The sequence below is a fragment of the Mchenga conophoros genome, linkage group LG23 (assembly GCF_057382185.1).
Source record: "Mchenga conophoros isolate Kocher_MC1m ecotype Shallow Benthic linkage group LG23, M_conophoros_male_GT1.1, whole genome shotgun sequence".
NCBI lineage: Eukaryota > Metazoa > Chordata > Actinopteri > Cichliformes > Cichlidae > Mchenga > Mchenga conophoros.
In genome coordinates, this window is record NC_140547.1 from 23,573,077 (window position 1) to 23,595,558 (window position 22,482).

General features: G+C 44.6%; 1 protein-coding gene across 1 annotated transcript in view; it reads left to right on the top strand.

Annotated features, from left to right (window-relative positions):
- The window catches only part of LOC146547256 (receptor tyrosine-protein kinase erbB-4-like), a 373,065-nt gene that overhangs the window by 324,951 nt on the left and 25,632 nt on the right, over window positions 1-22,482 (top strand). The window contains exon 21 of the mRNA XM_085263592.1: window positions 21,054-21,215. Coding sequence (XP_085119718.1) covers window positions 21,054-21,215 — 162 coding nt within the window. The remainder of the gene's footprint in view (window positions 1-21,053; window positions 21,216-22,482) is intronic.

Below are 22,482 nucleotides of genomic sequence, written 5' to 3' on the forward strand. Positions count from 1 at the left end.
CCTCAGATCCTTAGATGACCCCCCTGTGCTCATATTTACACGTGTCCTCCTATCTGTTTCTGCATCTCCTCTATATCTCACTCAGTGAATCTCTCTCCTCCCTCTTTTTCCCGCTCCCTCTCACACTCATATTAGGAGCATTTTTTTTCATTAGGTATTGGATTATTAATGGAATAATTAGTAATGGGATGTATTTTAATGAACAAATCAATCACTGAATTAAATATGGGTTTGAAACTGAATGTATGCGGGGCTACAGTAGTCTTTTAATTTGGCTCCCCTCTCCCCTTTCCCTCTCTGTCTTCCATTCACGGTCTCTCTCCTCAGGCTCGGTATAATGAAAGCAGAATACATTCAGCGAGTAGCTGTCCTGCCACTAAAATGATTGGCTTTTGCAGGGAAGCTCTGGCTGGACAACGGTCTCCACTGGGGGGTTTTTTTATGGTGGGGGGGTAGAGGTGGGACGGCTGTAGGAACGAGGGGGTTGTATCTCGGCCACTGTCAGCGAGTGAACAGTGAGACAGTGGGGTCATTTGTATTTGTACCAGTGCACGTGACGCCCTGCAGGAAACACCTTGCAGTCAGATTTTGGACTCTGCTGTCACTGTGGCTCCGTGCTAACACTGGCCTCGTAGCATTTCTGCACACTGTTAAAATATGCAAGAAGGTGTGTGTGTGTGTGTGTGTGTGTGTGTGTGTGTGTGTGTGTGTGTGTGTGTGTGTGTGTGTGTGTGTGTGTGTGTGTGTGTGTGTGTGTGTGTGAACAAGCAATGACACAAACCCCTTCACACACACACCAACAAACTGTAAAATAAGGCAAAATCAGCAGGGACTTTTTTGTTCATGCGTGTGTGCTCTTCCACGTGCAGTTAGAGTTGCATCCTGCGGCGGCTCCCCGGAGATGCCACCCCAATGGCACGAGATCCAATCTGGTCAAGCTTAGCGTGGAGCCCTCTGTGTCACTCACTTCCCTGTGAAACGCCTCTCGGTGCTGAGCAAACACATCTCGCCTGCACTTATTAGCCCAGCCTTAACACTTCTTCTTCCTCCTTCTGCTGCTTGTTCTCTTTTCCCTCCCAACACGTTTCCCCTCATATTACCCTCCCTCGCTAAAATAACGGAGTCAATCTTTTGCTTGGAATCAAATCATCTCCCTCCTGCGCTCGTGTGTCTATCATGCCATCGCATGTCAGTGAAATGTCTCAATACTCTCAGCATGCAGATGTGGACCTGGACAGGTGTGTTTTCTGAGATGAGATTGCCCTGATTTGATGGTTTTGTTTCCCTCCCGTTACACAGTTAAGTTTCCTGCTGGAAAAGTGAAAAAGAAGGAGTCACTTTTCAGGGCACAAAGGACAAAAACCCTGAGGCTGGGCCTTTTGGAGTGAATCAAAAACATCTTTAACATGTATTTTCACATGTTACATAAACAGCAAGATTTTTGGAATTCACTTTTTGAATGATGTAGTGATGCTAATACTGTTTCTTACTGGTATGGTTTGTACTGACAACGTGCAGGCATGTAGGGGGTGATATATGCTGTTGTAAATATCATGTTACTCTGGACCTCTGACCTCTCCTTCAAGGTCAAATAAGGTCAAACTTTCATAAAATCTTATCTTTAAAACTGCGTTTAAATTTCTGCTTCCTTTTTTATTGGCAACATTTTTTTATGCCAGGATATAACAGTTTAAATAGATAACAACATGTTCAAGGTTCCTGAAATAAGTATCACTGTTTTTGGAAAAGTAAGTGAACTTGTGATCAAAACGCTTGATATTTATAACTAAACATTTAAACTAATTTTACTAAATTGGTGTAGCCGCATGAATAAAATAATAATTGTGCTCAAAATTATGTCAGGTGTATTAAAATGAGTTTCAGCAGGGCTAATAACAAAAGCCTGCGCTTTGCATTTGTTTTTACTGCAATACAGTATGTTTAAAAAAAAAAGGAAGCAAAGGAAGCACAATGAATACATACAAGATACTAGGAAAGGAAAAAAACTACATAGCAAGAAATTATATTAGTCAGACACTCCATTAAAAACCCTCCAGAAGGCTCCAAGGGCACAAACAGAGAAATCGAGTTACTCAGTCACCCACATGGATCAAAGAAGCTGCGACCTTTATTTGTACCAGGCTGTAAACATTATTTTAAACATGGGAGACTTTGGGAACTGACCACATTGCAGTTCCTCAAGTGGCCACTAGAGGAACTGTAGTTTTTACCTCTTCTCAGCTCCAGAGGTTACCCATGGTAACAATGATATCACAAATCAGTCATCATGTGATATATGATAGACTCGTTATATAGTAATAATAATAATGGATTGCATTTATATAGCGCTTTTCGGGACCCCTCAAAGCGCTTTACAATGCCACTATTCATTCACTCTCACATTCACACACTGGTGGAGGCAACCTACAGTTGCCTCGCCTCTGTCAGTCTGCCCCAGGGCAGACTGACAGAGGCGAGGCTGCCATATCACGCCATCGGCCCCTCTGGCCATCACCAGTAGGCGGCAGGTGAAGTGTCTTGCCCAAGGACACAACGACCGAGACTGTCCGAGCCGGGGCTCGAACCGACAACCTTCCGATTACAGGACGAACACCCAACTCTTGAGCCACGATCGCGAGTAAGACAGTTATCTAAGATTCATGGCAATATTTGTATAGAAGAAGAAAAAATGGCCGCCGTGTACGTGTATCATATTGATCCAGTGTGTTGATGCATCTATTCTGTTCTGTATTCTGTTAGCTCTCGATTAGCTTTCCTCTTAAGTCTGGTGTCATTATACAATGTGTTTATATTGTGGTATCAATAGCTTGTCCCTGCCCTATTCGCTTATCACAGTGTTGACTCCCATTGTCGTGTAGCTGATAAGTAAATGAGACCAAACGACTGTAAAAATGCTCAGTTATGCGGTAAACTCACTGTATCGATTACTATTTTTTCAGTCATTGTTTGGTTGCCGTATCATAGACCCAGTACATTTTTCAACAAGCAGAAGAAGAAATAGAAATCTCAGTTTACTGCTATTGACATCTCATTTCTACATTGTGCCTCTGCTGTTACAATCACATCTACGGTTGTAGTACTGTGAATAGGAACAAAGCCGATGTCAATATAAATGTTTAAGTTGAGCAGTTGGTTTGGTGTACAAAGATGTCTTTGATTTCTCTCTGTAGTGCCGTGATACCCGAAAAATCCTCCAGTGCAGGGTTTGTTCTCTTGTATAGAGTTCCCTCACAGATCTTAAATCTCTCTTTAGCCGTCATTGAAACTACTACAGCCAACTGCCTGCCGGGGTCTGGTGAAGATAACAGTCTGAGCAGACTCAGAAAACCCCAAAAGATAGTCATCAAGCATCTTCTGAGAGTTATGCTTACACAATGTGCTAGTAAAAGCACAGCCGTTTATGTGAATAACTACACAGTTCTGCTGTGATTTTTTAATACACTCAGTATTTGGACCCTTAAAATAATGCAGTAGGTTTGTCAAAGATGTTATAATAACCACTGAGGAATTACCTTCATTTTGACCAAGTGTGTCACCTTCCTCAGAATGCTCATTTTCAGGTCTCATGTTTAAAATATAATACATTATTAATTAACAGCAACACCTTTTAGTTTACACACCAGATATCTCTCCCCATTGGCGTCCTTTAGCTGGGAATAAAAGGCGCTGCAGCGGAAGCAATTAACCACAGAGTGATGAAAATGTTTCACTGTGCACTGAAAAGCAATTACGAACTGAAGAGTAGCATGATTCCTGTCAACAATGTCCATTTAAATTCCTGTTAACATCTGATGAGCAAATCTAATACAGCCAGGAGGTGAAACATGTTTTTCCACGTGCGTGTGTTCATCACTGGCATGTTGAACATAAGCAGAAACTAGTACACGCGTGGTGTATGTCAGGGAAGCGGAGAAACATGATTTTAATGTGCAGATTTAAAAAAGCTTACTAACTTCAACCCTGTTATGTCTCTACTGTTGCTAATGTTCTGATATCTATGAAATCAGAAGTGGCTGAGCTTGAAATGTGGCAACTTCTTGGCCTAAAAAGGTGAGCCAAAACTGCAGTTTGTTTGGTCTCTAACTGATTCGCATAGTCAAATGCTGTTTGCATGGAAGATGCTGACTTGTCTGCATCTTGTCTGCAAGTATTGGTCATCTACTTGCCGATTGGTATTAAAACGTAAAAGTAAAATCAACAAGCTTTTTGAAGATCCTTTTCACTGCTGCTCTGTAGGCAGTTAGCTTGCAGACGTGTGGGTGTTTCAATGACTGCAGCAACCGGATAGCAAACAAACCAATCATGAGGGGGTAAACCTCTTTGCAACCACTTTTCACCTAGCGGTTGGTAGCAACCACTCAACAACCATTCAGGGAATACAGATCTTTCCACAGTAATCAGAGGGTACCAGGGGGTCACTGAGTGCTTGTATGACTGCAGGAATGGATTTAACAGACAGCCAACAACCACGACCAACAACTAGCCAACTGCTGGCTGTAGATCCAGAGGTAGAGTGGGGTGTCGACCAATTAAAAGGTTGGTGGTTCGCTCCCTGATCCTCCAGTCTGTGTGTCAAAATAACCCCCAAGTTATCCCAAGCGCATCCATCGGAGTGTGAATCTTAGCCGGGGTGTGATTGGGTGAATAAGACTTGTAGTAGAAAGTTCTCTGAGTGCTCAGAGTAGACGAGTGCTATGCAAGTATCAGCCCATTTGCCATTTTTCAGACGGTTGACAGCTTGTTTCTTGACCTCTGTGACTTACTAGGATCTTAAAACCTCCATTCAAGTCACTTTGAAGTGTGGTTTCGCTTTGGAGCATTTTAAATCACTTATATGACAAATAACATATTTTGTTTTGTGTTTAAATTTGCAAAATGCTCCTTGACAGCCAAGCTGCTGGGCATTGGCTGAAAACTTCACTCAACCCTCTTGTCCAAGATATGGGCACTACTTGCTGTAAAAAAACAATGCTGTTTCCAAAATATGTTATACTACAAGTGGTGACATTCATTTTTAACACTCTATTTTTGATGTCAGCAGGTTTTTATTCCACATCCATTCAAGTGTCCCTCCAAACAAACTGCTTAAACAGATTTGAGCACTTTCTAAAGCTTTTTTTTTTCCGAATCCAGATATGACAAATTGTCACTGGATGCCAGCTCTAGCAGTGAAAATAGCACATTTTAAAATCCTTCACACCAAAGGAGGATATCATATATTTTAGCACGTAAGCCAAATGATTGATGAATTCCTTTTAGTCTATATTTTCCACTAAAAACACATTATATAAAGTTATAGTGAATTTATTACTGTCAGCAGGCTATATGGTAGTGATCCATGTTCAGCTCTTTATTTCCCCGGGGCTTCATTAATAATGCAGTCCCACAATTCTTTGCATCTGAGAGCTTGTCGGGAGCCACATCACGCCATGATTACCAAACAACCCATAATACTATCTTTTATGATAAGAAACAAAAACCAAACCAAGTGATGTGTTTTCCTCCAACGCAAACACATTCTCAAATTCTTTCACACACACACCAGCCGGTCCCCAGGAGGACGCACATGTCCCTGCTGATGCAACAAAATGAGGAAACGGGGCGGGGGAAGACCGCAGAGGAAGAGTATGAGGTGATGAGTGGAATGGGCGGCGGAGAGATAAGCCTCTTGGGTCTTTCTAATTATCTGTAAGGATCAGCAGTGCTCAAGGATGCATAAGGGGAGGGATTTGACTGCCAGATCCACTGGTAGGAAGGCCTGATTGGATCGGTCACCTCTTACCATACATCCCGATTACTCACAATGCCTGGAACCGAGACTCATTAGACACAGACGTCCGCACGCATGCAGATGAATGGCGGCAGGTGGAAATTCGCAGGGATTCTCCGACAAACACTTCATAACCGTGCCTTTCTGAAATGGCTGCAAACAAGAAACAACTTTCTTCTGTACTTATTATGGAGTCCTAAACATGTCATTTTAACAAAACAAGCATAAACGATTCTGCCAGGTTGCTCTGTGAATCAATTTCGTGCAATCAGGATTTCATTTTCTTTGCTACGAGCAGCCTTATTACAAACAAACGGGATGAAACGGCGTGCTGAAATTAAAGCATTTTTGTTACTTATTTGTGTGCATGCGTGCAATGTCAACAGTAAAGTGTCCCCTTTCCCGTATGAAAAGTAGCCAGTGGGCAGAATAGTCTGTCAGCTTCTCACCGAGATAATTACCCTCTGTGATTAAAAATTATAACTTCTCAGTGTCACAGCGAGCAGCAGACAAATTACAGGCATTACTGTGAACGCTGGACTGTGTGAGTGTATGGCTTGGTGCTCAGCTGATTCAAATCAGGATCAGATGTCCTCATTGTTCTTTTTTTTCCCCCTCTTCTCCTCCTGTTTGCTTTCTCTCTTCCTTTCTGTCCGCTTCACCTGTCGAAGTCACGAGGCCGCTGAGCTGCTGATGAAACCCATCATTACCGTCCTCTCGGCTGCCCGCAGGCCATCCTAAACTTCACAGGATCTCACTTGAGTGCTGTTAATTGATGCTTGGATAGCACCGTCACCCCCACAAGGACATTTAGTTACATGGCTGAAAATGTCATCTTTTGTTGCAGCTGAAGCAGGAGGGTTTTATTTAAATTTTACTCGAACTTCCATGTTTCTGCAGCTTTACGCTACGGTATATATTACCCGTATTTCCTCAGGAGAGATGAAATTCATCGCACTGAAAGGGGGAAAAAAATCTTCCTTTTAATTCCGTTGCAGAAGCCAAAAAAAATTATTGACATTTGCTCGTGTAAATTCGCCAGCAGCGGTCTGTTATTGCCTGCACAGTGACATTTTGGAGGGATCTCTCTGTCCCACAGGGGAGTTGAGATCATGGCAACGGAGCTTAGATATTTTTACCTTTGGTTCCCTCTCTTGAGGAAAGATATAATTAAGAAAGGAAGGAGGAAGACAACAAGCGCTGATAAGTTCTGACATTGTTCCCTCCCACTGAGGGGTTTGCTTTTACGTGCTCTGTCTTACCTGCGTACGGTGGCCCTGAGCTGCAAAATACAAGAAATCATAGAAACATTTTAAATATCTGACACAAATAGAAAGTGTTTAATAAAAGTATGATGATGGATGGATGCCAACAAACAAAAAAATGGATTACCAAAGCTTAAAAGCTACCAGAAAACAGAACAGTTAGCATAAATGCAACAACTTAAATGTTCTTGCATCATCATCCAAATACTGATGTAGAAATCTGTAAAGAAACAAAATGTGAGGTTTATTTAGCATTATGAAGTTAGTTACTTGTAACAACAAAACCCAAAAGTGAAACTTTCCTAGAGAGCAGAGAAAACAACTAGAGATCAAAAACAACAAGAGAACTAAACTAGAGAACGCATCAGATGGTCGGAGAAAAACAAAGCAAGAACATGACTACACACTCACCAGCCACTTTATTAGTTATGCATGTTCAACCACTTGCTAACACAGATATCTACTTATCCAAGACAAGATTATGGTCGAGACAACACACTTTTGAACTGATCATCATGGTTGTTGATGCCAGATCGGCTGTTCTGAGTATTTCAGAATCTGCTGATCCTACTGGGATTTTCTCACACAGCCATCTCTAAGGTTAACAGAGAATGGTTTGAAAAATACTGTGAGGCAGCGCGACAGCACAGCGGTTAACCTGGATTTGAATCCACCATCTGGCCTTTCAGTTTGGAGTTTGCATGTTGTCCTCTCCAGGTACCTCCCATAGTCCAAAAACATGCAGTTAGTAGAGTTATGCTAATTGGTGAATTTAAATTGCCCATAGGAACGTGAGTGTGAATGGTTGGCTGTCTCTGTTTCTGTGTTAGTCCTGCAAGAGACTGGAGACCTGTATAGGATGTACCCTTTCTCTCACCCTTGGTAGCTGAGATAGGCTTCTGCTAGAAGAGTACAGATCGTCTGAAAAAGACAAAATATCCAGTGAGCAGCTGTTCTCTACATGAAAATGCTTTTGTTGATGTCAGATGTCAGAGGAGAATGGTCAGACTGTTCCAAGCTGATAAGGCAAAAGTAAGTAAGTCTTTACTACCACGGTGTGCAGAAGAGCATCTCACCAGGTCCCACTCCCTTCAGCTAAGAACAGGAAACTTTATCTATAATTCATACAGGCTCACCAGACTTTATAATAGATAACTGGAGAACTGCTGCACAGTCTGATGAGTCTTGATTTATGCCACCAAATTTGGTGGCATAAATGGCTGGGTTGAGATTTAGCATAATCAGCATGAAAACATGGATCCATCCTGTTTTGTATCAATGGTTCAGTCTGCTGGTAGTTTAATGGTGTGGAGGAGGGTTTCTTGGCACACTTTGGGCCCTTGAGCGCCAACTGAGTATCGTTTAAACACCATAGCCCACTTAGTATTGAGTATTGTTGCTGACCATGTCCATCCCTTTATGACCACAATGAACCATCTTCTGATGGCTATTTCTAGCAGGTCAGCACACATGTCACAAAGCTGAAATCATCTTAAACTGGTTTCTTGAACATAACAATGAGTTCACTGTACTGTTTGACACTGTCATGTCAACATGGACCAAGATCTCTGAGGAGTGTTTCCAGCACCTGGTTGAATCTGCGCCATGAAGAGTCAAAGCTAAAACAAAAAAATATAAGAAGCTGGAGTTACAACCTTAAGACAATCAAAAGCAAAGCAATCCAAACAGAAAGTTACAAAAGAGGAACCTGAAATCGTATAATACAACAGAACTAAAGCGTATCATTGCAACACAAAAGCCCAGGACCATTGCAAAGATGCTGCCAATCTAGAAATGTTACTCTTTGTCTTTAGTTGTCATGTTTTGCACCCCAGTGCCACCATACCCTTTGTGCACACAGACGCACAGATCAGCAGCTCTGCTTGATAGATAGCTACAGTTTCTCCTGCTTTGTGAAACCAGAATGGCTGAATGCGGAGTAAATGGGCCCACACCCGGCGTGCTGCGCCGCCGCTTAGCCGTCGTTACATATGTCCCGCTATGCCACATTCACCTGCATCGTTCATTAGCCATCCAAACCATCCGGCGACGGTGCGAGGGTAATTCAAACAGAATGCTACTTTTTACGCATATAATCTCTTCTTTGGGGAACAAATTTGACTCAACTTTCTGTAACAGCATTTCAGAATAAAATTTGAATTTGTTATGCGCTCTCAATTGAAGAGACTGGCTCACTCTCACTCCCGTCTATTTTCCCTCGCTCCCACACAAGCGCACAGCGAGGTCTTTTTCACACACATGCTTTGGAGACTGCCAGCTCTGTGGGAAGGCCTTCCATTCTATCTCCAGCTCAGCACACAGCGCATGACAGACGACCACCTGCGCCACCTGAGCGGAGCCATTGTGCATGCTCCTTATCGCACTGGTCCCAGTTCCCGGCGTGTGGACAGTTCCATATTGCTCATATTGTTGCTGCCTCCTCACCCTTTCTGTGGGGCGGCTGGATTTTTTTTTTTTCATTTTTTTCTGGGTGGGAGATGGGTGGTGGTGGAAGGGGGGTGCACCACATGCGGTGCTCTTATCACTCCCTCTGGAAACAGACACATCACCTTTTGGTTCCTTGGAATTTTTTCTTTTAGCCTTTCTTAACATGAATTCCCAAATAAAGTGAAGTCCAGGGAGTCGGTGCACGTGTTTCTACCTGAGAATTGGATCATTAAAGCTATTTAACTGCTGAGAGTCCCCATTGAAACTGCCGCACATTGGTAATAATTCAGCAAAAACTGGATCTGCTGACTTGACTTGGATATTACCTGTTGTAGTCCACCGTGTCCATCCTCCTCTTTCTCCTCTTACCTTCCAGCTGCTCTCCTTTATGCCCAGCATCTGTTATTCTGCAGCACCACTGCTGAGGTGCACCGCTCCCTGCAGTTACTCCTCCACTCCACTCCCTTTTTTTTTCATGCGCTTGTTTTTCTACATTACCGAAGACTCAGATCTTCCTTCTTCTTTTCTTCCTGTTAGATAGGAGGTGCTAATGGGTTGCCGACCAGCCGTGACCTCGTCTGTTGCGTGCTTTGGAAGACTTTTAGCCCCTGTAAGCAATTCAGGAGCCCGCGGAGATGAAAAAGACCTTCGGTGCTGTTTAAAAATGAGATTTTATCCCACTTGCTAGCCCTACACCAGGTCAGAAAAAGGATAAACTATTCACAATAAATCCCTCTGCTTTCACAAGCTATTTAACGAACACTTAACAAAACAACAAGGAAACATTCATTCCCTTCTATCTTGCATATTAGTTCAGATTTCTGACCTTTTTCTTCTCTATATAGAACCAAAACTGAAGCAAGTGGTGTAAAATATGAGAAAAGGTCTGCATATTTTATTCCAACGCAGCTCACTCAGTAAGTGGAAACATAAAAAGGATGAGTCAGAGGTAAAGACAGCTATGACAAGAAGAAGCATTCCTCTGCCGAGTCTATTAAGTGACATTAGAATAGCTAAAGCAAAGTTTAAATAGCTGACTAAACACTGTTTAAAGTTGTTAATTACACAGCTTTTGTGCCGCAATTACTCGTCACCTTTCAGCCAACACATCCAGCTCTGATAAAGCTGCGGTGAACTCAAACGTAGTGATATGAGTGAGTTTAGGTCGTGGCTTTAAGAGTTGATGGGTGAAGCAACATGAGGCATTTGTACCGTTTCTGTGGGTTAGCTACAGGCAATCATGTTAACATTAGCTCACCAGGTATAGTAGGCCGTCTACCTGCCTTGGGCAAGATACTAACCCCGTGTTGCTCTCCGATGCATCCATCAGAGCATGAATGTGTGTAAATGTTAATGTGTGAATGTTTCCTATGCACTTCTGCGTAGGAAAAAAAGTGCTTGTGTGAATGAAGAATGTTGTATAAAGTGCTTTGGGTGCTCCGGGAGAGTAGAAAAGTGCTATGTAAGAATCAGTCCATGATCATTGGCATTTACATTTACAGCTACTCCATAAGACCCACTGGCACCTCAAGGTCTAACACACTGTACAAAGCTGAAAGACAATGTGGAAGTGCCAAGAACAAGTCAGGCCCCACAGACTTCCCTGTTAAAATCCTCAACTTTACATCACAATCCACCATGTTTCCATATTAGTACATGAGAAATACATTGAGGGTGTTTTTTTTCTATTTCCTAAAGCCTCTTAAGGAGTGTTCGGTGAGGTTCCTCAGTTATCTGCGCGATGGGAGGACAGGCTGAGTTTTGGGTTCCTATGCAGGGAGGAGAAAAATAGCAGAGCAGTGTGCAGCTTTTCATGTCTGGCGATATGGATGTTATTTTTATTTATATTGATTTAAAGAACAAGAGCACGAAAAAAGGGGGAAATGCAAACTGCATCTAGGAGATAAAGAACTACATTATATTGCTAACACAGCACTGGTACTTGATACACTTGATACAAGGTAGGATCGACCCAATTTTGGTAAATCTGTGTGAATCATAGCCTCAGTTTCCTTTTCTTAGCTGACAGGAGTGCCACCCAGTGTGGTCCTCTGCTGCTGTAGTTCATCTGCTTCGAGGTTCAACATGCATTCAAAAGCATAAATGCAATAAACTGCTGCCGTGTGATTGGCTGACTAAATATTTGAATCAATGCGCAGTTGAACAGGTGTCATTTTCTAATAAAGTGGCCTGTGAGTCCACATAGTTCGTTGCCTGAGTTTACGTGTGCAGAGGAACCAATAAAATGGACAGTGTTTAATACCTTCATAGAGCTGTGTGTCATCAACTGGTAGCATTTGAACAGCTGAATACCCGCCAGCCAATCAAATCATATGTGATTTTTTTTTTTTCTTTTACACCATTTTTGTAATTTTTAAAGAGTCATACTCGCTTACTTTTTTCATCTGCAGTCAAAAAAAAGTAGTTGTGTATGACTTGGATATATATAGTGCATTAATAACTGGTGTTTTGCCAGTGTATGCACAGACAGTAGACCACGGCTGACCATGCCAACGTCCCAAAGCACATCCTGACTTTTACAAAGGTCTTTGCAAAACAGCTATTGAAAAGTTACACAGAGTAAATGTTTTTGGCAGACACAAAAAAAAAGTAAAATTATTTCAAACTGCTATAGCAGCACTTCATGCTCAGAGGGCTTCAAACATACCCCCGGTGTCATCTGGGATTAGCAGCAAGGATGTTAGGCCCTTAACCTTGCTGCTGGGAGGCGGGGGAAAGCTGCAGTGAACATGCTCAGCGGGACCTTTCATATACGGTTCAAGCACATGTTGTCCGGAAACTGTGGCTTTGCCTGAATTGGACAGACGTATTCAAATGAGCTGCTGCTGTTCACAGTGACCATTCATCCAGTTGTGCCCCAGTGTCAACATTAACAGCGAAATTGTGTTACACAATGAGAAAGCTGACTTGCCATTTAAATGAAATGAGATGAGCAAATACAGAGGATTCACGTCTGTCCCTCTTCTAGCTTCAGTGTGAATCACTGTATTTGTATTTCAGCTCCTTTTTTCATTTAGCTTCAGTAACTTGGGGTCATTCTACATCCAACATATGAGTGAATGTTACCAAATGTCCTTGAAATGTTTGCATGCGCACCACCACCTTATATTTTTTTCAACTTCATTATCGGTTCTCATGATAAAACTGACTTTAAAATGCACTTAGTCCACAAGAGCCCTTTTTTACCTTTACTTATATCAAAAACTGATAAAGTTACATATTGGGAGGTGTAGCATGTCATTCGTTACTTGTTAGAAAACTCACAGGCAAACTGCATCTTCTCTCTATTTATCTACATCAGCCTGAGCATCATCATCTTTCCTTCAAAGGTCAGCCGTAAACATTTACTTTGAACTTTGAGTGCATCGGCCCGGTGGGAGGTTTGGAGTGACGCATGGTGCCAAATGTAGCTCTTCTTCTGACGCCAACAGCTTTGCTTTTTGCCACAGAAAAATAATGGCTGATAGAGAGAGAACAAAGCGATTTTGCCTTTTGGGCACATAGACAGGTACTTTACTCATCTGCTGTTTCTTCAAGCTGTTCTGGGGTTCCTGCAGATCCTGAAATAGTTATAAATATTAGGCTTTAATTGGTATTAAAATGGGCTTCCACAAACCTTAAAAATGCTAGGAGACACAAATGTTTTCTGATGTAATCTGTCAGTTAAAATCTGAAAAGAATTCATATCATCTTCCCTCACATTTATAGAAGAACCAAACTACTTTGCTCTGAGGAGATGTTCAAAGCAAACGATGTGGGGGATCGACAATTTCAATGAAAACAGGCAGTTTCTGAGGCACAGCTGAGGCTGGTACCACATAAGGCGAGATGCATTATGTGCAGGAAGTGTTGCAAACTCTTTTAAGGGATTTAAGGCAGTGAAATCCTGCAGTGCTGCCAAGCTCTATACGCCCTTTTCCTTGCAGTTCAGCTAAAGCCGCCTACCACACTGCTTGACCTGCCCGTTACATCTCACATCAGCTTGTTTAAGCTCAGGGAACGACTGAACCAAACCACAGAAATCAAACACCGAACTCATTTTGTAATTTCTTCAGTTTTGCTTATTGTAGAGTTTATGTTAAATGTTATTGTTATCATTCACCTTAAATCCAACTTCTTAAGATGCGGGACCCAAAGCCAACTAATAATCAGACTGATCATCCAAAAGTCCAAAGACACCCAGAAAACTCTCAACAAACAGCAGTTTAATGACTATGGTAAAAAATTGCCGGTCTGAATATTGCTTGTGTATTTAATAGCCATTTAAAAGCAATCATATTTTAAATGTAGCTCCAAGTGTGGCATTTTAGCCTTTACTGCAATAGGAAAGTGGAGAGAAAAAGAAAAGATGACTTCAAGGCAGATTCAAACCCAAGCTGCTGCATTGAGCTTACAGCGTATTAGTTGCCAGCGAGATAAACCAGCACCAAAGTGTGACTCTTCAACAGAATGTCAAGTGGCACTAACTTTAGCATTGTTAGCATTTAATGTGTTTCAGGTTAACTGAACATGGTTATGTGCTATTCTAGTTGAGTGGATAAATGCTAGCTTCCTGTCACTCCTGAGAAGTTTTCTCCATGTGTGGATAACGGCTCTGATCGTGGTTCACTGGAGTCCCTAAGAATTTTTTTTAACACTTTCAAGACTGATCGACCTCAGTGAAATTGTTTCTCTGCTGTTTCTTGTGGCATGATGTTGTACTTTTTGAGAATGTCAAACGGGTTCTTATTAAGTGATTTCTTAATTCAACAGTAATCAACTGGGGTTAATCAAAGTTCATTCGTGATTTAAAAATCACAAGATTGTGTTAGATCTTAAGACTATATGAATAATTATGAATAATTAGTTCATCTGGTATTTCTGGTGACTAGTTGTGATGGTATCAATGCTTAATTGTCTGGCTTACCAGTTGTGCAGTAAGCACCTTTGTTAAATGATGTATTAAACCAAACAAGTTCTTCAAGAGGTCACAGGAACCATCTTCACCGTGTACAGTTCAGGGAGCATGAAAAGACCGCTGTGTCAGGGTCCTGGGTCTCCTGACCCAGCGTTTTAGTTCTTTGTGATTTTTGTATTATTGTACTTGGTGTGAGTTTCTAGTTTCGATCCCTTGCCCTTCATGTTTCTCTATGTCCCCTCTGTTCTGTGTAAGTCTGTGTCTCCATGTTTGATTTCCCCTCTGTGTCTCTCGGTTCTTAGAGTCCTCTGCCTTATGGTTTATGTCTCTGTGTTTCTTAGTTGCTGTCTCCACTGTGTCAAGTTCGCGTCTCTGTGTGATCCTTCCTGTTTTACTTTGAAGGTCCGTGTCTTATGTGAATGTGTCCTGCTTTGCTTGTCTCGTCAGTTCTAATTTCCCCCAGCTGTGCTCTCCTTCTGTGTGTCATTCTCCTCGTTACTTCCCAGTGTATTTAGTCCCTGTGTTTCTCTGAGTCAGTGTTGCGTCGTACCCTCAACAAGCTGTGTGTGTTTTGCCTCCGTGTTACCAGTGTTTTGTTTCCAGTTCCAGTTCAGTGTTTTAGTCCACCAGCGTTTTTGTTTGTCTTTTGATGCCTTTAGTTAGTAAGAGGGTTTCCAGCAATAAAGCTGCGCTTTAAGTTGAACTTCTGTGTCTGAGTCTTGCATTTTGGATCCACCACTCCTGCTTGCACGCCTGCCACACAGCCAACCATGACAGAACGACGCAACCATCAAATGGATCCTGCGGACTCACGGTCTCAGTATCTCGCGCAGTTGTGGAATTACTGCCGGGAGGTAATCCACGCTGAGGACACCCCCAAGAGACTCCTTCAGGTGGTCTTTTTCGACAACTTTTTGTCTTCCACCCTCTGCACAGCTGGTTTTTTGGACATTAACGGATTAAAACAATTAATAACAGCGCTGAGAGCCAGGATTTGCTTCGAACTGTTTGGCATGGGCGGTCCAGGCAAGGTAGAGTCAGCTACCCTCCTGGAAGCCCTCGCTGCCTGGTATTCTCAGCATCAGCATCTGTTCCCATCAAGCTTTATCACTAAATCATTCCATCCTCCCTTAAGAGAGGGACTGCATCCTCGTTGCCTTCACCCCAGTACACCAGTGTCACCTGTGTCTCCAGCAGCTCAGCTCCCAGTGTCGCCTGCTCAGCAGCCACTCTCAGCCCAGTTAGCTCCCCCGCAGCCACTCTCAGCCCAGTTAGCTCCCCCGCAGCCACTCTCAGCCCAGTTAGCTCCCCCGCAGCCACTCTCAGCCCAGTTAGCTCCCCCGCAGCCACTCTCAGCCCAGTCTCCAGTGCCACCCTCAGCCCAGTCTCCAGTGCCACCCTCAGCCCAGTCTCCAGTAGCTCCAGTAGCTCCAGTGCCGCCTGTAGCGCAGGCCCCAGTAGCTCCAGTGCCGCCTGTAGCGCAGGCCCCAGTAGCTCTGGCTCCAGCATTACCGGTTCCACTCGTTCACTCCATGCAGGGAGAAAGCCTAAGTCCTACTCAAGGTGCTTTTCATGGTTCAGCCGCCATTGGCACTGTTTGCCGCTCCAGGGCTTCCCCAGAGGCTAGGTCCCAGTCCTCAGCTGATGCTGGGCCCCTGGAGTTTAAGCAGCCACCTGGGAAGTACCCCTTGTCAGTGCTGTCTGAGCAGGGCCAGTGCTCAGCACAGCACCCATTTCCTTCATGTCTGCCAGTGGACTCCATGCCTGCTGGCTTTGTGATGGCTTCTGCTGGAGGGTCCAAGGGGCCCGTCCAGCCTTCATCTCGTGTCTCCGCTGGAGGGTCCGAGGGACCGCTCCGGCCTTCGTCTCGTGTCTCCGCTGGAGGGTCCGACGGACCGCTCCGGCCTTTGTTTCCTGTTTCCGCTGGAGGGTCCAAGGGACCGCTCCGGCCTTTGTCTCCTGTTTCAGCTGGGGGGCCCGAGGAGCCCGTCCAGCAGCCCTCCTCGTCAGCTGGTGGTTCCGGAGAACCACACCAGCCTCATGCCTCGTCGGCTGGAGGGTCCGAGGGGCCCGTTCAGCCTCCTGTCTCCGCTGGAGGGTCCGAGGGGCCCGTTCAGCCTCCTGTCTCCGCTGGAGGGTCCGAGGGGCCCGTTCAGCCTCCTGTCTCCGCTGGAGGGTCCGAGGGGCCCGTTCAGCCTCCTGTCTCCGCTGGAGGGTCCGAGGGGCCCGTTCAGCCTCACGCCGCGTCAGCTGGAGGGCCCGAGGAGCCTGTCCAGCCGCCACCTGCGGCCACCTCGTCGTCGCCTGGTCCAGCTTCATCCGAGTCTTCGTCTTCGTCCTCGCCTGGTCCGGCTTCATCCGAGTCTTCGTCCTCGCCTGGTCCAGCCTCATCCGAGCCTTCGGCCTCGTCTGGTCCAGCCTCATCAGAGCCTTTGGCCTCGTCTGGTCCAGCCTCCGTGTCTTCGGCCTCGTCTGGTCCAGCCTCCGTGTCTTCAGCCTCGCCAGGCCCAGCCTCATCAGAGCCTTCAGCCTCGCCAGGCCCAGCCTCCGTGTCTTCATCCACGCCTGGTCCAGCTTCTGCCTGTGCTTCGCCTGGTCCTGCCCCGCCTGGTCCTGTGCCCACCGGGCCTCAGCCAGTACGCTTGACACTGGGGCGCCGCCGCTGCCTTCCGCGCGGCCGGCCCCCTGAACTGCTCCGTCTCCTTCGTCGCCGCCGCTGCCTTCCGCGCGGTCGGCCCCCTGCACTGCTCCGTCGTCTCCTTCGTCGCCGCCGTTGGCTTCCGCACAGCCGGCCCCCTGACCTGTTTGGACTCCTGTGCTGTCGGCCCCCTGGCCAGCCCCCTGCATTGTTCTTTTTTCTGGGCTCATGTTTTGTTTTGGGGCTTTCTTGTGCTTTGGTGTTTTTGTTTCGCATGTTTGATTTCCCCTCTGTGTCTCTCGGTTCTTAGAGTCCTCTGCCTTATGGTTTATGTCTCTGTGTTTCTTAGTTGCTGTCTCCACTGTGTCAAGTTCGCGTCTCTGTGTGATCCTTCCTGTTTTACTTTGAAGGTCCGTGTCTTATGTGAATGTGTCCTGCTTTGCTTGTCTCGTCAGTTCTAATTTCCCCCAGCTGTGCTCTCCTTCTGTGTGTCATTCTCCTCGTTACTTCCCAGTGTATTTAGTCCCTGTGTTTCTCTGAGTCAGTGTTGCGTCGTACCCTCAACAAGCTGTGTGTGTTTTGCCTCCGTGTTACCAGTGTTTTGTTTCCAGTTCAGTGTTTTCTGCTTCAGTGTTTTAGTCCACCAGCGTTTTTGTTTGTCTTTTGATGCCTTTAGTTAGTAAGAGGGTTTCCAGCAATAAAGCTGCGCTTTAAGTTGAACTTCTGTGTCTGAGTCCTGCATTTTGGATCCACCACTCCTGCTTGCACGCCTGCCACACAGCCAACCATGACACGCTGTTCTCTCAACACCAAAAAAAAATCACGTAATCCACGTATCTTTTCAATCATCTCTAATGATCTAATCACCCTTTTATTTCTTTATTATGCTCCATGACTCAGGACTCGGGTCTTGATTGAAAGTCTTAAACTGTGCACTGGCAGACGGACCCTCTTGACCTGAAACGCTGGCTGCCCCCAACGTCCCTCCCCCCGGGACGCTGCTGTTTATTGCCCAGGGTGGCTGAAAATTAATTGGCTCCTTGAGCTGCTCTACGTTCCCCGTCAGTGCGATGGCCTCCCCTCATTGCCCTGTCACTTTAAGTCGAAGTGTATTAATGGACTGTGTGGGCCATTGATTCCTAATTTCTCTCGACGTCAACAGGCGGGATAAATACGCCCGAAGTCGGTCGTCTTCTGGCTTATTGTAATCAGCATTGTTATTGATCGCCTGCCCGACCCCCCCGAAGTAATCTATTTTAAATACACTTTCAGTAAAAGAGGGGTGCTCATTGCCTAGTCAGGACACATTGTCTTCATATTAGAGAGGAAAGCCACAGATGTAGAAAAAGGGAGACAGGAAATACAAGTAGGAAGTGTCCTGAACTGGGAGATAACGGAGAAAGCAAGTGAGAGACATGCAAACTGGCCGATGGATGCGTTTCACGAGGAGCTGGGCACCGTGGTGAAATATCGCTTGCTTTTGCGTGTAGGTGGTGGTCTCTGGGTGGTCACTGTCAGTGTGAGTGCGTGTGCATATGTGTTTCTACACATCTGTCTCCCCGAGACCAGCGGATGATGGATGAGGACTCAGCTACCAGCGAGCCAGACGTTGGAGCGATCGATTTATCCTCACATTCGTCTGGGAGGAGGAGGCGTGCGGCGGCTCGCCACGGTGAACATTTCAACACAGTGTTCCTCGATATGTGCCCGCGTGTCCACGAACACACAGGCATATACTGTATTTTCATAGTAAGCATTTCAAATGGGCAATGATTCTCTCGCACCAGTGGATGCGTGAGCCGTGGTTTGAATTCCTCATTGTGCGCTGACCATAATGACCACCAAGGTGTTTTCATTGATCCGCCTGCAAAATGGCATCCACTTGTTTAACATCCAGAGTAATAATGCTTCAGCTGGCCCAGCCTCGCCCGTCTACCTGTTCATCTGGCAGTTTTCTTCAGATATGACTGCACAAGACAGGAGAAGAGTGAGTGTTTGTGCTCACACATGCATGATAAGACGTGCCTGTTTGCGTGTGTCTGGCATTCTCTGCTTGACTTCACGTGTGTCCATGCGTGCGCTTGCACAGCCACAAATGGGTTTTTGTGCGACTGTCAAAGAGCCGCTGCTCCGTCCAGCCCATTGAGCAACAAATTAGGGCCGCAAAGCAAAGTTGTCTCCAGTCTAAGCTTTGTTGTTTTTCCCCTTACTCGCTTTGCTCATCAGGTGTTCATAATCAACGTTAACAAATCAGCAGGGCAGCCATTGTTCTCCCTGCCCAGCCATCTTGAAAATGGCCCCAATTACTGAGGACACCAAGGCGACGTGTCAGTTATGAGTGAACAAGATTGCATTTGACTTGGACGCGTTACAAGACGTAGGTACTGATGTTGCACACTTCGGTACAAGGCCAGCACCTGTTTTTGTTTTTTTAACAATATATTGTGAATGTCAAAGAGCTTCTAGAAGGAAGTTTCTCCACCTGGCAGTCATTTCGGTAGTGCTTCGGGGGTCTTATTTTAAATCCACTGTCAAAATGAATATGGAAAGAGCTTTTCTGTTATCATCGGGGCATAAAAACTGTATAAAGCCACCAGTCTAATGTGACAGAAATAACTTTTAAAAATGGGTATTCTTCCTGAAAAAATTGGCTTTTGAAGCTTTTTCAGGTCACACTTCTTCTACGCATGCTCGCCATTAAACAACTCTATGACTTCATTAAGAGGTCAATCAGTATTGGTGACGTCACACCATTCATAATGAAAAACTCCATGCATTCATCTTTTATTCACATATTTGTTACTATCAAAACGAGAAGATAGAAATATCTTGAGCGACCCCTCGTTTCTTTATGTTTTGCTGCTTCAAAACAGCTTTCTTGTAATTTTTGTAGGGTATCAAAGTTTTTCTTTGGACATTGGCTGCTTTTTCACTCATTTTGAGTCCAGACCTGACTATCTAAGGAAACTGTGGAACACAGGCAACCACATCAGTCTCGGATTGGCCTCCCCAGAGCCCGGATCTCATCATTATTGAAGCAGTGTGGGATCACATTGACAGAGAACAGAACAAAACGCAGAAACACCAAAAGAAGAGCTTTGAGTGTCCTTCAAGAAGCCTGGAGAACTATTCCTGAAGACGACTTAAAGAAATGACAAGAAAGCTGCCTAAGAGAGTTCAGACTGTGCTGAAGAATAAAAGTGGTCACACCAAATATTGACTTTCAAGCTCGTTATGATTGTACAAACTCTGTTTTTGCCTTATTTACTGTATTTACATGTGCGTTTTCAAATGTTTCAATAAAACACTGCACCTCTTTCCCATTCCCTTGCAAAATATAAAGACATGAGAGGCAGCTCAAGACTTTTGCACAGCAGTGGATGCCACCAAATAGTTATAAATGTCGTGAAACTATACTCCAGCTAAGTTAGTTATTTGCTGTTTGTTGCCGTTTTTGCATTTACTGGATTCTGTTATATGTTTCTATTAAGGTTTCCACTGAGCACATCTCTCTTTCTTATAAGGTCTCTGGCGTTTACAGCTTCTACGTTTAAAATGTGTGTCATCATTGACTCAGTGGCCATGAATATCAACAATTCAATGTTCTCTAACCACAAATCTGTGGTGACATCACTGTCATATGAGTGCTCACAGTTTGGGAAATTTTAGACTGAGAAATGTTGAGTTTTGTTTTTGGACTCTGACAGGCAGATCGTCTGCGCCAAAAAACTGACATCTCTGAAATGCTATAAAAGCCGACTTGGAGTCTCCATCTCTTTGAGTCATGTATATGAGAAGTGCTAACAATGAATGACTGAGTCTAAATGTCTGCTTGGATGTGCAGTTAATGACAATGACAATTATGACAATAATTTTATGTTAGTGCTGACATTTGCCACATCACCGATCTCAGACTGCTTCAGTCTTGAAATTTAAAATGATGAATGACTTCATGAGAGGATTCGCAGTCAACTCTTTCTCTCTCTGTCTCAGGGAATGATGTACCTGGAGGAGAGGAGGCTGGTCCACAGGGACCTGGCAGCTCGGAACGTGCTGGTAAAGTCTCCCAATCACATCAAGATCACCGACTTCGGCCTAGCCCGACTGCTGGACGGCGATGAGAAAGAATACAACGCAGACGGGGGAAAGGTCGGTGTAAGTGGAAGAGTGTTAATCTTTATGTGTGTACAGCGCAATTTCACATGCGGGACAATTGATATGAAAGTACTAAAACTACAAGACTTGTGACAGGGAAAACCGTACATAAATGACACTTTTCACAATAATATACATTAAATTCAGTTCATTTCAATTCAGTTTTATTTATATAAACTTGTCTCACTTTATCTGAGCAAAATCACAGTAACTGTTGACTCGAGGCGCTTTATATTGTAAGGTAAAGATCCTACAAGAATACAGAGAAATCCCAAACAATCAAACAAACCACTACAAGCAATCACTTGGTGATGGTGGGAAGGAAAAACTCCCTTTTAACAGGAAGAAACCTCCGGCAGAACCAGGCTCAGTGAGAGGCAGCCAACTGTCACCCTATATCAGGTGTGCATAATTATTAGGCAACGTCCTTTCCTTTGGCAAAATGGGTCAAAAGAAGGACTTGACAGGCTCAGAAAAGTAAAAAATAGTGAGATATCTTGCAGAGGGATGCAGCAGTCTCAAAACTGCAAAGCTTCTGAAGCATGATCATCGAACAATCAAGCGTTTCATTCAAAATAGTCAACAGGGTCGCAAGAAGCGTGTGGAAAAACCAAGGCGCAAAATAACTGCCCATGAACTGAGAAAAGTCAAGCGTGCAGCTGCCAAGATGCCACTTGCCACCAGTTTGGCAATATTTCAGAGCTGCAACATCACTGGAGTGCCCAAAAGCACAAGGTGTGCAATACTCAGAGACATGGCCAAGGTAAGAAAGGCTGAAAGACGACCACCACTGAACAAGACACACAAGCTGAAACATCAAGACTGGGCCAAGAAATATCTCAAGACTGGTTTTTCTAAGGTTTTATGGACTGATGACATGAGAGTGAGTCTTGATGGGCCAGATGGATGGGCCCGTGGCTGGATTGGTAAAGGGCAGAGAGCTCCAGTCCGACTCAGACGCCAGCAAGGTGGAGGTGGAGTACTGGTTTGGGCTGGTATCATCAAAGATGAGCTTGTGGGGCCTTTTCGGGTTGAGGATGGAGTCAAGCTCAACTCCCAGTCCTACTGCCAGTTCCTGGAAGACACCTTCTTCAAGCAGTGGTACAGGAAGAAGTCTGCATCCTTCAAGAAAAACATGATTTTCATGCAGGACAATGCTCCATCACACGCGTCCAAGTACTCCACAGCGTGGCTGGCAAGAAAGGGTATAAAAGAAGAAAAACTAATGACATGGCCACCTTGTTCACCTGATCTGAACCCCATTGAG